General features: G+C 33.5%; 2 protein-coding genes and 1 long non-coding RNA gene across 3 annotated transcripts; 2 read left to right on the top strand and 1 right to left on the bottom strand.

Annotated features, from left to right (window-relative positions):
- The first annotated feature begins 9,121 nt into the window (after positions 1–9,121).
- LOC112770654 (uncharacterized) lies at positions 9,122–9,627 on the top strand. The gene is made up of 3 exons (XR_003186615.3): positions 9,122–9,261; positions 9,353–9,442; positions 9,577–9,627. It is a non-coding gene; the product is annotated as an uncharacterized lncRNA (long non-coding RNA).
- A 750-nt stretch (positions 9,628–10,377) lies between these two features.
- LOC112770509 (alcohol dehydrogenase-like 6) lies at positions 10,378–11,559 on the top strand. Its single transcript, XM_072225090.1, has 4 exons — positions 10,378–10,440; positions 10,779–10,853; positions 11,094–11,255; positions 11,443–11,559. The coding sequence occupies exons 1-4, from the start codon at positions 10,378–10,380 to the stop codon at positions 11,557–11,559; spliced, it is 417 nt and encodes a 138-aa protein (XP_072081191.1).
- A 335-nt stretch (positions 11,560–11,894) lies between these two features.
- LOC140181184 (SH2 domain-containing protein A-like) lies at positions 11,895–13,648 on the bottom strand. Its single transcript, XM_072224505.1, has 3 exons — positions 13,451–13,648; positions 13,219–13,308; positions 11,895–12,756 (listed from the first exon to the last, which is right to left on the bottom strand). Exons 1-3 carry the CDS (start codon positions 13,637–13,639, stop codon positions 12,718–12,720), a joined length of 318 nt encoding a protein of 105 aa, XP_072080606.1. The 5' UTR covers positions 13,640–13,648; the 3' UTR covers positions 11,895–12,717.
- Between the last annotated feature and the right edge of the window lie 3,013 nt (positions 13,649–16,661).

Genomic DNA, 16,661 nt, shown 5'->3' with positions numbered 1-16,661 from the left:
AATTTATTATAAATTCAATTATTTTTAGTAAGGATGAACATGCCAACTATATGAACCAAAGAAATTCATGAAGTATTTAGACTAATGTACAATTGGAGTGTGAAATGTGTCAATTTATAATTGTTCAATCTTTAGTTATTAATGAATTTATATTCACTAAAAATTTTCAAGAATTATTAAACTAGTCTTTCTTTCATTTTCAACCAAATTTTGAGTATAAATAAATAAATTCTTAACAAATTTTATTATAAGACAATTAAATCTCTAAAAAAATTATTATAAAATAAATTAATCCATTCAAAATAACAAAAAGACCAATCTATTTCATGATAATAATTTTCAAGAATTTATAAAAAATGAAACTTGGTTACGACCAACATGTCTAATCTAAAATTTGTTGAGATTGCTCTTTTTTTTTTGTTTTATTGACAAAGTAGTGACTAGTGAGGCAGAGGATCTTGGTCCATAGATAATAAACCGATTATACAATAAAAAAGAATATTATATGATCATCAAAATTTATTATTTTTTGTCATCAATTAATAATTAATGTTTAAAAGTATAGGCTAAAATATATATTATTAAATTACTAAACTAAAAACATTGAAATAATAGCTAAAAATAACAGCCAAAAATATAAATTTTGATGAATCTCTAGTATTTATTCACAATAATTAAGTGTTATATTATAGCATTTTATTAGCAGCAAAGGTTGCTACGGTACGATGATAAATTCATACGTACCGATACGTTTAAAATATGGACAAGTAGTAACAAGCCACGTGGAATTTATTTTCCACGTCAGCATTTAATTTTTTTTAAATATATATTATATCACCACTTTTACTAATATACTCCTTTAATTAAATAAAAATAAAAATATATTTTTTATTTAATTTTATAAAAAGTCTTAAACATCCTTACTTTATTTGATTAGACAAAAATACCATTTTAAATCAATCAAATTTTAGAATTCAATTAATCCTAATTTTATAGTTTCAATTAATTTAAACAACAAACAAAAACATATTAAAAAAAAACAAAAATCAATCGTTCTTCGTCTTCTTCAATTCCCCTAATCATTCATCCCCCTCTGAAGCAAAGGAAAACATATCAAAAAAAATAAAAAATCAATCTGTTCTTCACCTTCTCCTAATATCATTCATGCCCTGCTCCCCTCTGAAGCACACTATAATGGCAAAACCCTAACAATAATTGACTGCATTGATCTCGGTAGCTAGCCACCCACGAAATTTAAAGAACCTAAAGGAAAAGGAAGACTAAACCACTCAACTGGACATTTTTCTCCTCTATGGAAGTTCTTTGAATGCCCCTTCGCCCTCCATCGTCGAGCCCCGTCCAGCCGTCGTTGTCCAGCGCCTCTCCCTTTCTGGCGCCTCTCCTAGTGTGTCTGGTTCTGCCACTCAACAAACTTATTCCCATATGGCCAACAAGAGTAGAATGAATGAAAGGCAGATATTGAGTAAAAACCATAAAGGTATTGAAGAGATGTGGTTAGAGGTTCTTGAGAGGATTCAAGTTACTGGACTGAGAGAATTTTTGTATAAAGAAGGCAAGCTGATCTCTGTCAGTTTTGGAGCAGGTAAACATCAATTCCTCGCTGTTCATTTTTGCATGTTGCTTTGTGAAGAATTAGGTAAACTGGTTTATGTATTTGATTACACTTAATGTTAGTCAACTGAAGGGCCTTGTAGCAAAATGCATTGAAAACTTGCTTTTGGGTTCGTCATAAAGTTAACAGTGATTTTTAATCCAGTTATGCAGCTTTTTATTTGCTTTCATAAGTAGCTTTCTTTTTTGTTTAATGTGTTGATATTGTTGTTATTATTATGGTAGGTTGTTTATGTGTCTCCATCCTGTTTTTGTTGTTTGTATTGACAATTAGTTACCATTTATCTAATGATAGAGGATGCAATATTGTGCAGCTCCAACTGTACAGCTAATGTTTAGTTCTCAAATGACGAAATCCACGGCTGAGAAGTTCACAGGTCACATTTTACAAGCATTTGAATCTGTCCTCGGAACATCTGTAACGATAGAAATTAGATGCGAGTCAACTAGAGATGCAGGCTCAGCTGTTCAACTTCCTCTTACATTGCCTGCTACTGATGATAGTTCGTCACACATTAGAGAATTAAGTGGTGTCGGTGTCGGTGTCGCTCGAGCTCATCCAAGGCGTGAAATCATAGAAGAAGCAGCTTCTCCAGCAGAGCACAAGAATGATGCACATCAAGTTGATGCTCATGCAACATCTTACAGAAGTGTAGAAGGTTCAAGTATAGGGCAAGCATCAGCTTCCCAAAGAAATCCAATAGTTAAGTCTCACTTGGACTGCAGAAAGCTTAGGGAACAAGGTCAAAGTAAAAGTATTGTAAAAAGTAAGGTATCTCTTGCTCATGTAATCTAGCAGGCGGAAAGCCAGCAAATTGGGTGGTCGAAACGCAAAGCGGTTTCCATTGCTGAAAAGCTTGAACTAGAGAATCTGTATGTTGCTTCTTTATCCATTTTCTTTCAATGTGTACACTTTGTAATTCAAGGATGGTAGCTTGCTTAGAATCTCCATTAGCCTGGGTACTAGTAGTGTTTTTCTGTTTCAGTAAACTAGTAGTGTCTCTTTTGTAACTGCCTATTGATTCTAAAATTCTTACTCTGCAAGAAACTGGAACCAAGATCAAGGAGCTTTGATGATTGGACTTTTGTGTGGTTTAGAATTTCACAAATGAAATCTCGTTGTAAAGTATAGTTTCTAAACCAACAATAATCCTTTCATACAAAAATTTGTTTGTCACAAGTACAAACCCCTAAAATCTATAAACCGAAGTATTTAAACCTCGGGTCGTTCTCCCTAGGAATTGCAATAAAATGTCTTGTTATTGGTTATGGAGCATATTTTGGGGTTTTTGATAAGATACATGAAATGTAAATGGAAATGAAATTCAAATAACAAAAAGGTCTTGGCAAAGGTTGGTGGTCAAGGATCTCTATCCTAATCACTAACCACAACATGAGAATTGGAAAGGATCAACCTCATTAAGTCATCCTCTAACTAATAAAGGAAAGTTAAATGAGCTATGTCAATCCAAGTCCATGAGTCCTAGTTCTCCACCAATTCAATTAGTGAGATCTAGAGTTAATGGCTCCCAATCGTCAATCACTTGGACATTAGTAACTCAAGAGTTCCTAAGTTACCTTCCCAAGCCAACAGCACTAAAATCTACTCTAAAATCCAACCAAACATTTCATCAAATACTTGGAAGGCACAAAAGGAAAGCATAGTAAAATTGCAAGAATTAAAGGAATCTACAACTACAAAAGTAAGAGATTAACAATAAAAAGGCAAAACAATAGAAAAGTAAACTCATAATGAAAGAAGCATTTTAACAAACACATAGAAGGCAATAAAAGTAAACAACATGAATTGTAAGAAGTAAAGAGAGATCTAACTAGAATAGCAAGAGATCAACAATAGAAAAGGAAAACAATCATGAAACAACAAAGAACTTACCAATTGCATTGAAGAAGAAATGTAGATCTACAAAAGAAAGCTCATAAACTACAACTAACAATACAAAGGAATTGCAAGAGAAGAAGAATTCTACAACTACAAGAGAATAATTAAGGAAAGGAAAGGAAAATTAGAAGAGAGAAGAAGAACTAGATCTAGATCTAAAACCTAATCCTAATTCTAGAGAGAAGTGAGAGCTTCTCTAGAAACTAACTAAAGCATCATAAAACTAAAATAAAACTAAACTAATGACTTGATGATTCATCCCTCTTCAATCCTTGGGTTAAATAGCATCAGAAATGAGTTGGATTGGGCCCACAAGGCTTTAGAATTCGCTGACCACTAATTGCTTTTAATGAATCTCGTCCAAATCGGCACGTACGCATACATGCCGCGTGCGCACCCCCTAAACATGATGCAACTATAGCAAATCTTATATCATTTCGAAGCCCCAGATGTTAGCTTTCTAACACAACTGGAACCGCATTATTTGGACCTCTGTAGCTCAAGTTATGGTCGATTAAGTGCGAAGAGGTCGGCTTGACAGCTTTTGCGATTCCTTCATTTCTTCATGAGTTCTCCATTTTTACATGCTTTTCCTTCATTCCCTTGATCTAATCTTTGCCTCCTAAATCTGAAATCACTTAACAAACATATCAAGGCATCTAATGGAATCAAGGTGAATTAAATTTAGCTATTCTAAGTCCTAAAAAGCATGTGTTCACTCTTAAGCATAATTAAAGGAGACGTTATAAAACCATGCTATTTCATTGGATAAATGTGGGTAAAAAGGTTATAAAATTCCCTAAATCAAGCACAAGATAAACCCTACAAATGGGGTTTATCAAGCTTACTTTGCTGGAAAGCATCAAGAGCAACCCGTCAGAAGGTAATCATATTTTGCATGATCTAAATTTAATGTTAGAATTCATACATGAACCTTTTTCCTTTGAAGTAAATAAAAATAATAATATTTTATCCACCATCAAGAATATATTCAAACTTTTCAGGCAAGATTATTAACTAAAAATACAGCAGTGTTGATGCATATGTTTGTAGTTTTTATGCTTTAGCTTCATATTTTGTGATTGTGTTGGTGAAAGTGCATATTTTTAGATTTTGTTTTGCATTTGCTTTGATTACTATACACATTATTGATTTATTTGATTGCATTGGCAGCTGTCCCGCTTGAAAATTCGAACCCGAAAACCAAGAGCATTGCTGAAGTTAGTCTCATGTGGGAGATGTCTCTCTTCAAAATCTCCAAGATAGTTTTGGGAATCTCTCAGAGGATCCATCCCACTGCCATTGTAATTTGTATTTGCCTGTATTTAGGCCGGTTTTTTTTTTCATCCTCATGTTATAGGGTCCAATTTCATAAGGCCAATCCTTATTTTCATTTAGTCTAATAAAAAGCATGTAGTTATATATCTAATGAAGAAAAATTAGGAATGTAGTTGATGTAGTTATTCCATTTTAGCGATAAGATGTTGTAGGAAATATGACATGAAGTCGGTCAGCAGGCGAGTCGTAGGAGCTACACAAATATAGCAATTGAGAGATCTTATATGCACTACTTAGTACTTAGTATACACTTCTCTTATATACCTATTAAAAGTGATTGATAAAAAGTGAGAGAAGATAAAAAAATTCCTCTTTTATATCATAAACGAAAGGTGTACAAGAAAGGTGCACAATAAAAGTGGTACATTTCTCCATTGACAAAGTATTAATGAGTGCCATATAGCAGTAGTAGTTGATAACATCAACATTCAAGCCCTGAGATGACCAAGACAAGCACTAATGATCTTATGATTAAAAAGGGAAAAGTCAATTTATATATATCTATAGATAAATAAGTTATTATAGCTTCATGCATCACTTAACAACAGTCTAACTAAGGGACTTACTTTGAAGATGTTGCTATGAAGGTTTCAGATATCCTGCTAATCCATCTCCTCAAGAATAACATATTTGCCAGCAAAATCTGTTGTGTGAAGCACTGCCACCTCGCCTTCACCAAAATGGCCCTTCTGAAGCTTTAGATATCTAAAATAGAAAAATAGAAAGAAAAAACATATAAACAAGCATAATAGAATTAAAGGAAAAAGAATTTTGGAAGCCAAGTTTGCTGATGACTTACTTGTACCAGTTGAATAAACTGACACCAAACAGAATAGTGCAGAGACCGAGTCCTTTCACCCATGTAAATTTATCATGAAAGTACAATACCGCAACCTACACATAAACAGCATATAATCAGAAAGGGCAAGTAAATCTACAATCAGCAACCGCAACACTAAGAAACCTCTATCCTATTCGAACATAACATGCAACAGTTATAAAAAATATAGTACTAAATTAATTCATATACTGAAGCAATGTAATCTTGACAAAATGATACCGAAAGGATCTGGTAATAAACATACAAGATTAAGAGGAACCACTGGATATTCATATCAAAAGATAAGAACAATATCGAAGCGTAGTTCATACCAATATGGTGACGGCCTCCTTGATTACCCCTGCTATTGTGACTGTGGCTGCACCGGTTACTGAGACCAAAAAATATTCGGTTAACACTTGGAACAAGAAAAAATATCATATAGTTGCCTGTTGAGACTATAAGTTTTAAGCAGAAGAGAAAGAAAAGAGAAGAAGAAAGATTATTAAACAACATGGACGCATTAGTCTAATAGAACATGATGTGTTTACAAGAGAGGAATACTATCTCTATTTATAACGAAGTGAAATCCTAATCCTAATTAAGGATTAAGGAAATGAGTGACATAATCAATCAGAAACCAAGAATTTATCAATGGAATTAAGATTTATGAATTCATCGAAGCAAGGCAGCAACTAGAGTTTAGTGGGCACTCTAATATTACTTTTAGATCAAGACTATACTTTAAGAAAATGCATGAAATGCCACTTTGATTCTAGACATATTATGTTTCGATACAAGGTTAAGGGGCCAATGCTTCATCCATCCTTCAAGTCTAAACAACTTCTACTTATGTGAGGTATACCACATATAAGAACCATTCCCAACCCAAGCAAAATGTGAACTTCTAAATTTAAGTTAAGCAATCATTATTTCAGGCATTCAATAAGCCCAACAACACATGAAGTCAGTATTTTGTATTAACAACTTCTGGAGAGGCAGCAGTTATGTATGAGCATGAGAATCCATCAACCCAGTTAAATAGTTTCCAGTAAGTAGCAGAACAAGAAAATTACAAATACAAGAAATAGAAAGCCTAAGATCATTATGAAACTATACTTACTTTTAAATCATGTGAAAGTTTTAAATTTTCTTCAAGATCGCTTTTTCTTTTGACCAACTCATTAGATGCAGCTGTGATAGCTTCATTTTGCTTGTCATCGACTGCCTAATAAACAAAAAATATGTGAATTTGGGAATTGTAGTTCAACAAACTGCTGAAAGATAACCATAAATAACAAAGACATCAATAGTGATTTACTGAGTGAAACATAATAGATTAGTGAAAGACACACATATGAGCTGAGTAACTTTACCTTTTTTCCCTGATCATGCAGCATATTCAAAACTGAGCATAAATGAACTTTTAATTATTTAAACAAAAGCTGCATCAACCAGCCCCTTCTCTCGGGTATAATCCAAATCACTCGAACTCACACTTCCACTTCAAAATTCCAGAAAAAAGGGAAAACCCCACTTGCACTAGAACTCCCACATCAAGAGGGAATGATCAAAATGCAAAGAAATATCCCTCAGAGCTAATAAATAAATAAGATAAAACAAAAGTAAAAGGAAAAATTTTCACTTCAAATCCCAACAGAGCTCAATTCATATATCAAAGATACTAATATTAGCTAATATGTATTGATTCTGAATCTATCTAATTATGATCAAATCAATCATAATGTCAAAATGGCATAATAATAAGCACCACTAGCGAAAAAATCATAAAACATAAAAGTAATAATGATGGTCAAGAAAACCCACCCTTAAAAATAATAATACTTATATCTCTAGTCAAATGGAGACATTAAATAATCCGGCAAACAAATACCAACACAAATGTAAACAAAATATAATTTCGTATGTCACTAGACGGTTCATATGCCCACAAGAAAATAATAAAAACAAAAATAATAAAAAATATCCTATGTTGTAAATCTAATTCTGTAGAACCAGCCCTAATTTTTATAAATTGATAGCACAAGTTATTTATTTTGCAAATAAAAGTATCATCTTCTTCTCTTCTTATTCTTATTTATGGCAACTTTTTCTTGCTTTTGTTGAACTTCAACTCTACAAATTGTACAAATTAAGTTTTCCAGAGAGAGAAGACAAGAATTCAACCATTCTCACAATGGCACCACTGAAGGATATCCTTAAATATGTTGGCTGGTTTATAGGTATAGTAGTTGTATAGTTGTATTGTTTCTAGGGAATATAATAAAGCGACTAATTTTCTAGATCAGCAACATAATAGATATGTCACAAAATTTGATACCATCTATCTACCAATATGCAACAATACAAAAGCTATGGGATCAAAGGCATACAGATCACTACGACTTAGTGAGGAATATGAAAGAATATATTCACACATCAACAAACAAAATTACTAGGATCAACAAACAAAATTTTGATACCCAATTTAAAAAAGAAACTAAAAAGTTAATTCCTAAAGTGGGTCACAAGATTTACATCCTTAATCATCACAGGACCAACCTCAGAGAGAAGGTCCAAGCATGGTGGTAGAATCTCTTTGGAAGCATGGATTGAGCCATACTAAACCAATAGGAGCAATTTTAACATGGCAGGAGCAATTTTACCATGGCAAGTTTTCATCTTCCACTCAATGAACAATTTATTAAATCAACCACAGCAAAACACAATATAACAATCAAAAGGTAGAGAACAACACCAAAACAATAATTTATCAAATTAACAAGTTAATAAGATCAATTAAAACTGAAAATCAAAATAACAAGAACAATTAACATTTTAAACTACAGCAAACTAACAACAAAATAAGAACTAGAAAACATACTAACCATGAAAACAACAATAAAAAAAACAATAACTGAATAATTAATACAAGAAAGAACAAGAAGAAGGGAAAAAATCACCCTAGGACGGAGCAGTTCTGAAATTCAAACAGTATAGGGAAAGGGAAGAGCTTTAAATCGCGACGGAGATGGTTGAATGGAGGCAGACAATGGCGGAACGATGGCTGAAAGGCCGCAGAACAGAGGCTGAATAGAGGCTCGAACACGCGGCGTAGAGGACTGAACAGAGGGCTAAGCAGCTCGAACAAGGGTTGGCCAAAAAGCGCAGAACAAGGGTTGGCAAAAAAACAGACGCAGAAGCTTGGCCAAAAAGGAGGCGGATGCGCGGCGAACAAGGGCGACGTTGCGCCGAAGCTGTAGCAGCGGCGGTGGCTGGACGTTGAGATGAATAGATGGTGTACACTTATTTTTCAATGAAAATCTCTAACTTGTCCCATGTATTCTTTTCAATAATGCCTTACTGGAACAAAAGTATAAATACCATCTCTTTGTGATGAGTGGGAAGCTTATCTTTATTATTTTTGTGATGCAATTTGACTTTTGACATTGGCTTGCTTTGATGAAATTTGAATTTCCAGCGTGTGGCTTCAGAACATGGCCTTATATTGGTTGACACAAAGTATGAATTTGGGAAGGCAGAGGACGGTTCAATTATGTTGATTGATGAGGTTCAGTGAATCCCTGATGTTTATTAGATTCTGAAATGCACTCCACACAATTTATGAATATAGAATAAAGTTTCATTTTTGAAAATTGTAGGTGCACACTCCTGATTCAAGTAGATATTGGATTGCCAATTCTTATCTTGAGCGCTTTCAAAATGGTTTGGAGCCTGAAAATGTTGATAAGGTGCTCTATATATTTTATTTTTTTACTTAAAGGTTTAGGGATATGTTAGCTTATTCTAAATTACTAGTCTTTGTTCTCTTCATAAAATATGGACAATTAAATAATCTGTTGATCTTTAAAAAATAAATTTTTAGGAGTTCTTGAGGCTGTGGTTCAAAAATCACTGCAATCCTTATGAAGATGAGTTATTTTTTATTTTATACTTGTAACTAACTAGATTGTATGCTTTAATAAGGTTTCAAATCACACTAACGAATCTTGTTTAGGTTCTTCCTGAAGCTCCTGAAGATCTTGTTTGCGAATTGTCTTGGCGGTATTTCTAAATCTTCCTCCTTTTTTTCCACTTGATATGTGCTTCTTTGTGATAAATACACAAATAAATTGCCTATAGAATTATGTGTTTCTTGGTTTTCGGAACCAGAATTACTTGAATTAATCATTCAATTTTTACACAAGGATGCTTCAACCATGGTTTTGGTTGCATGGCATGTCTGTCATGTCTAATCCTCATCCAAATAGATCTACCTGCTGCTTTATTTCTCCAAACCAACATGTAATCTTGTCGTTATACTAATTCTATTGGACAGATACATTTTCTTGTATGAGACTATAACAAAATCAAAGTTTGAAGTGCTTTCGTCTGAGGTAATCCATATGTTTCAACATTTCGTTTTGGCTATCTATTATCTGATAAAGTCATAGGAATATAACTTCATTTCCTTTTGTAGGAGCCAATACATGAGCGAATATCACGAAATGTTGCATCTGCACTGGCATCTTTGAAGTAGCCTGGGAATGTTGGGACTTTTTCAATTCTGTATTCTATAGACCCCTTTCTGAGGATATATTTAAAACTTACAAGCGGCAGAAATTCTACCAAGAAGTATTTTTTTAAATAAAAGAAATTCTACCAAGAAGTGTTTCATCTGGAATCGATGCTTCGGTTTACTCCAGTAGCCGGTGTAACAGTTTGGAAGCCAATTGGGGATCTGTTTCAGGTATATACACCTTTATTTTCGTAAAGGAAAACAATTTAGTCACATAGAAACATTATTTTTATCTAAAAAAACATTGTGTAGATCTTGTCTCTTTTGCATCAATAATATTGACCCATTGTTATACCTGTGTTGGGATCCATGTAAGTCATTTTCCTTCATCCTTATGTGATGTGATGATGAGTTTTACCTTGGTGTACAACATTTTGGCTATGATACAGTTTATTGATATTCGTATGCATTTTGAAAATGCCATAGTGATATGGTTGTCGATGTGTTGAATACTACTTTTTTGGCCCCTGGTTTCCTCACCTAAGTAATGCTCTTGCACTATGTATTAGGCTCTGTATGAAGCTCTAATGAGGCAAGAAGAACTGCTTGCTTACATTGACAGCCAAGAAGAAGCTAGGCTAAGGGTAAGTTGTCTAAAATCTTCTTAGAACACAGTTAAATCATATAGTTTCATTTTCCATCTGATTTCTGATAGTTCTATTTCCTTATTTCCACCTAATTTCTGATAGCTCTATTTCCACTGCATTGCATTCCTGTTGTGATGTAATACTCATTGTAGCCAAAACTCTCCTTGTGAAATTTAAAGGCTTTTATTTAATAGACTTGAATTTCATTCTGCATTTTTTCCTCCTTTTTTCTCCTAGGGATGGGGTTTGACAGTAACACTTGGTGTGCCAAAGGTGAAGCCTGAGATGTCAGCTCACTATGGACTATTCTTAATGGGAAGAACACTCGATGGATCTCTATTTGGAGGATGGAAACCTAAATCTGATCTTCCTTTATTAGTAGAGAAGTATGTGAACAAGGTAATAGCAAGAGTACCGTGATAATTTTGTTTGATCATTGCTTTGTCTATATTTATTTTCATGTGGAACATGCAAGTCCTCACTTCAAGGCCTCACTCTCTCATAACTTTTAAGTTCCAAACTCCAACCTACTTTTAATTTGATATTTCAGCAAGAAACATGTACTAATATGATGTTTAATATGCAGGAAATTCAAATTGATGACTACATAAGACACAATTTGCCATTTGATGACATTAACAATGCTTTTGATCTCATAAAGGAAGGAAAGTGTCTGCGTTGTGTTATTCACATGCCAAGATAATTCCTGTGGATTTCTATTAGTATTTTCTTTCAAGGAAAACGGTCCAAAATCCAATCATTGTAGAAGGAACTAATATAAGAGGTATTCTACTATTATAAGAGTTATTCTCCTTAATTCTTTTTAAAAAATTGAATTGCAATTCTTTAAAAAGATAATTTCTAGAATACCCTTTTTGGAATATGAAATATTTTATCATTCCTCCAAGGAATGTAGAAACTTTATCTGGCAGTTATAAAAAGTTACACGTCAATCTTTTAGCATGGCATAACTTGGTACTTAGCATTAGCATCAAAAGGATGTAAAATGGCAGCAACTCATTGCACAATAAAAATTAGGGAGACTGAACTATAACTATATGTATTTTAACCAAAAAGTATATAGGTTCTCTCCTTTAAAAAGAACACTAACAGTATTTTCATAAGTCAGAGTCCGATAAGGAAACTCAACATAGAGCAGCAACATTATATTATTTTCATCCATTGTTCAACTGAACTAAGCTAAAGGTTGTAATCACAAAAAATGAAACTACAAAAACACTCTTTTTGATATTTATGATAGATAATCAAAGATAGGATCCCCAGTGTAGAGGTGGAAGCACCTTGATTCCATGACCACCAACAGCTCCCCTGGTAGTTCTCAAGGGGCACGGTATGAGTTCATATCATCCTCCATTACTAAAAATGTATGCCAATACACTTAAAGAGTTTGCTTTTGCAAGTGCACTTTTCCCTTGTTGAATCAATTACCTAATCTTCAGTCAAATCTTCTCAACTTCTGAACTGACGGCACAGGATAAGTAATCTTAGACCAACTTTTCACATGACAACGAAGAGTTTGTTGTGAAGTCCAAAGCATACAACCCAGATACAAATATTTACAGTGAGAAAGGACGAAGACTGATACAAAATACAAAAATACTGGGCTATGTGAAAGGTCTATGCCACAGTTTTTCCAAGATCATCAGAACAATACAGTGGTTAATGTGCCCTTCACTGGACAAGTACAGTCTGCAAGCACCTTGAAGATCCCACTGCTGGTTACAACAGCAGACAGGAGACATTCCATTTAAGTCAATGTGCCCTTCACTGGACAAGTACAGTCTGCAAGCACCTTGAAGATCCCACTGCTGGTTACAACAGCAGACAGGAGACATTCCATTTAAGTCCCCCAATAGACATCAAGCTTGAAAGGTTGGAACTGAGGAAAGAAAGCATTGGTTGAATTTTTATCAGTGGTAATGAAAAATTCCTTTTCAGTTGGCATTATGCTCTGAATATTATCCTATAGTTGCAAAATTTCATGTTGTTTCCAAGATTTAGACTTCTCTGAACAATAAATAGCTTTATTATTACCAAACTAATATTGATAAAAATAAATAGCTATATTAACAGTTCTTTAAAAAATTGGTTGTGTTTTTAATTATTATTTATTTTTACATTTACAGATAAGCTATTCTTTCTGTGTAATACTCATTTAAGGAAAATGTAAAACTATGTATAGATAGCAGTAAGCTAAAAATTTAGTGTACAAAAGACTCATAAATAATGCAAGTGATATTCAAACTGAAAATATCATGCTCCCGCAAGAGCATTCTTCTTATGATTCAAAACATTCAGCAGATAGATTAACAAAGTGCCTAGAACAAAACATATCCCATACCTTGCCACCAACAATGCTCCAAACACCATCACTTTCTTCTTCAATCTCAGAGGCAGATGACTCATCAATAGATAACTTTAGAGGAGGATCCTGGCATCAAACATTAGAGTTGTCAGGAAAGGAACAACTTATGTTTTATGCCTAATTCAGATACTCAGAGATATGGAAATTACAAAACTGAAATGAAATTACGGTGCCATTTCAAGGAACAAAATTATAATTACCCAATCACCTTCATATGGTGATCTTTAATAGATGAAATAGAAGGGAAAACTTGAAAATTGTACACATAACCGTGTGAAATATTTCCATCTCCACCAATATTTGCCAAAACTATTTTCCTCAAATCATTTGAACTGGGTTCCTTATTTGATGACAGCGGTTTTTCTCCAACAATCTCTCCATCAATCTGTAGTTTCATGTGATTAGGGCAAACCTGTAATGACACAGATAGCTACATCATATATGTGGAATCGCAAGAGAGGGGGGGGGGAAGTAAAGAGAAAAAGAGAGACAGTGGAAAAGAATTAGTGTGTCAAAGTAAAAGCAAGAAAAATGCCCTGTTATTTGCTAACTATTATGTGCTTAAAGGGAAGGTTTATCGTTGAGAAAATTGCAAGTCTTTTCTTTTTGTTCAACTTTGTTTACTTCTTGTTTTTAATTAAATAAAGTAAACACACAACATCGAATGCAAATTGGTCAATGTCTTAACAATAATAAAATGTAAGTAAAGCCAGGTCATAGTTATAGCTCAGTGATGAAAAGGCTATACACCGAAGAAACATACAATATATTGGACACAACACAATCCTCAAGTAATCATAGAAGATACCTCACATCCAATGTGAACCCAATTTTGCAATAGAAACTCAAAATTTACAGTTGCATATGCAACTTCTGTCAAGGAATTGATATTGCCAGTATCAGGAGCTTCTTCATGCAAGAGAAGAAGCAGTAGAAGATTAATTCTCTTGTGATCATGCATGTTGTGAATCCGACCGTGGCTACAAACTTGCATTATATATATATAAAGAAAAGAAAAGAAAGTATCTACACTATGTGACCTTATACCTTTTTAGAAGTTGCAGTTCTTTCAAAGTTGGAGTAACTGGACTAGCTTGTATCTCAGTTTTTCCTTCTCCATCTGTTTGTACAATTGAAAAAAGCATGACTGTTGGCACATATTATGTTGATACCCTACCATCTAAATTGAGTTGCTTCATATGATTGTAGATATTATACAACAATTGCAGCCATATGACACAGCATGTATATTATGAAGGCAAAATCCAATCTTAAAGTGTACCACTTCAATAACTAACAAAATTTTGGTTAAATTATTACTTTACTTGGCTTATGATGAAAATAATCAAACAGCTTTAGACTAATAAAGACCCTACTAAATTAACTGGTCAAGAACATTTGTATCCCAGGACAACTCTTTTGTTCAACGAAAAATATCATAATTTAATCTTTCAATTTTGTCAAGTCATTGTGAAAAGAAAAGTACACCATTGGCAAGCAAGTTCTCACCCATGCAGCGTTGCCATCAATGGAACTCTCTGTAGCCAAACTGTTCATATTATCATTATAAACTTCGTTATCCATGGGAAACTCATAGAAAGACCAACTTATTGACTAGTCTTCTAGATAAGGGATAAAATTAGAGTTCAATCCCACTAAAGAGTGTCTGATTTCCCCTCCATCACCCCAAAACATAACAAGTTAAAAAATAAATTAAAATTTTTTTGTTGTTGTTGCCAAAATTTATATAGAAAGGAAACAGATTACCAAACCTATGATAGCTCACTTTCGGTTCTAAGCTCTGCAGTATCAATGTGGCCATTTCTAATTGACATTGCAAGCCCATCAAACACTTCCAATTTCTTGATCAAACCTTGATCATAAATATTCGAATTATCTAGGTACACAAACAGCTTTCTCTTTCACTAGATACGCATTAAATACTCACTCTCCAAGTAAGGAACACAAAAAAGTAAATAAAAAAGGAAGCAATAAGGAAGATGTAATTCTTTGTACTAGTATTATCAGTGATGTGTTTCTTACAAGGGAAAAGAAGTAGAGCCAATTGGGTCTCAATTGCTCAAGTAAGTAGGGAGAAAAGAAACCGAAATATTGAAGAAAAATAAGAGGGAAAGGGCGACCATTCACATTAACTAAACACACCCTTCCTGATATCTTATTCTCCTATTAATACCATCAACCTATTACAAAATCATCATGTCCTGGGTGGGATCCTCAAATCCTAGAACTGTGGCGGATCGGATCTCCTTGATTTCAACTTCTTTCTCCACGTGTCCACCAATAGAGAATAGTCCAATACTAACGGGTATTTTCAGCTCCTGAGTTATAGAGAGGTGTGACGCTATCCAATTGAGAATAGCCTTGAGTAATTACACTTCACATACATATCACAATAATATTCTAAGTGTATCATATTTATAATCCAATGATACTCTTACTTCTAATTTGACAAACAGTACACTTGCATATCTTACTTATTGGTTTTTAACACAAGAACAAAATCAGAATACAGAACATAATAACTCAACAATTATATGAAAATTAAAAAAGGAACAAAAGAACAAAACTATCCTCATACATTAACACCAAAACTAATCTCAGTTCTCAATCAATTGATTCAGCACAAAATTAGCTTCTTAAGAGAATAAAATTAACTCAAGAACAGAATAGAAAAACAAATAGAAGCAGTGAAAAATCAGACCAAAAAAATCAAGAACCAACCTGAGTCAGAGGCTCCATTCTTGATGATGCAGACAGGGAGGAGTGGAGGAAGAAGCGGTGGCTGCCAGAAAGGGAGAGGCGCTGGGCGACGACGGCTGGACGAAGCTCGATGATGGAGGGCAAAGGGGCATTCAAAGAACTTCCATAGAGGAAAAAGACGCAGCGTTTAACCAGTTGAGTGGTTTAGCCTTCCTTCCCCTTTAAGTTCTTTAAATTTCGTGGGTGGCTAGCTACCTAGATCAATATAGTCAATTATTGTTAGGGTTTCGCTGTTTTGGTGTGCTTCAGAGGGGAGGGGGACACGAATGATATTAGAAAAAGATGAAGAACAGATTGATTTTTTATTTTTTTGATATGTTTTCCTTTGCTTCAGAGGAGGATAAATGATTAGGGGAATTGAAGAAGACGAAGAACAATTGATTTTTGTTTTTTTTAATATGTTTTTGTTTTGTTGTTTAAATTAATTGAAACTATAAAATTAGGATTAATTGAATTCTAAAATTTGATTGATTTAAAAGGGTATTTTTGTCTAATCAAATAAAATAAGGATATTTAAGACTTTTTATAAAATTAAATAAAAAATATATTTTTATTTTTATTTAATTAAAGAGGTATATTAGTAAAAGTGGTGATATAATATATATTTAAAAAAAAAAATAAATGCTGACGTGAAAAAT

Source organism: Arachis hypogaea, chromosome 18 (genome assembly GCF_003086295.3).
Source record: "Arachis hypogaea cultivar Tifrunner chromosome 18, arahy.Tifrunner.gnm2.J5K5, whole genome shotgun sequence".
NCBI lineage: Eukaryota > Viridiplantae > Streptophyta > Magnoliopsida > Fabales > Fabaceae > Arachis > Arachis hypogaea.
Note: the sequence above shows the minus strand (reverse complement) of the source record. Positions and strands in the feature narration are given on the sequence as shown.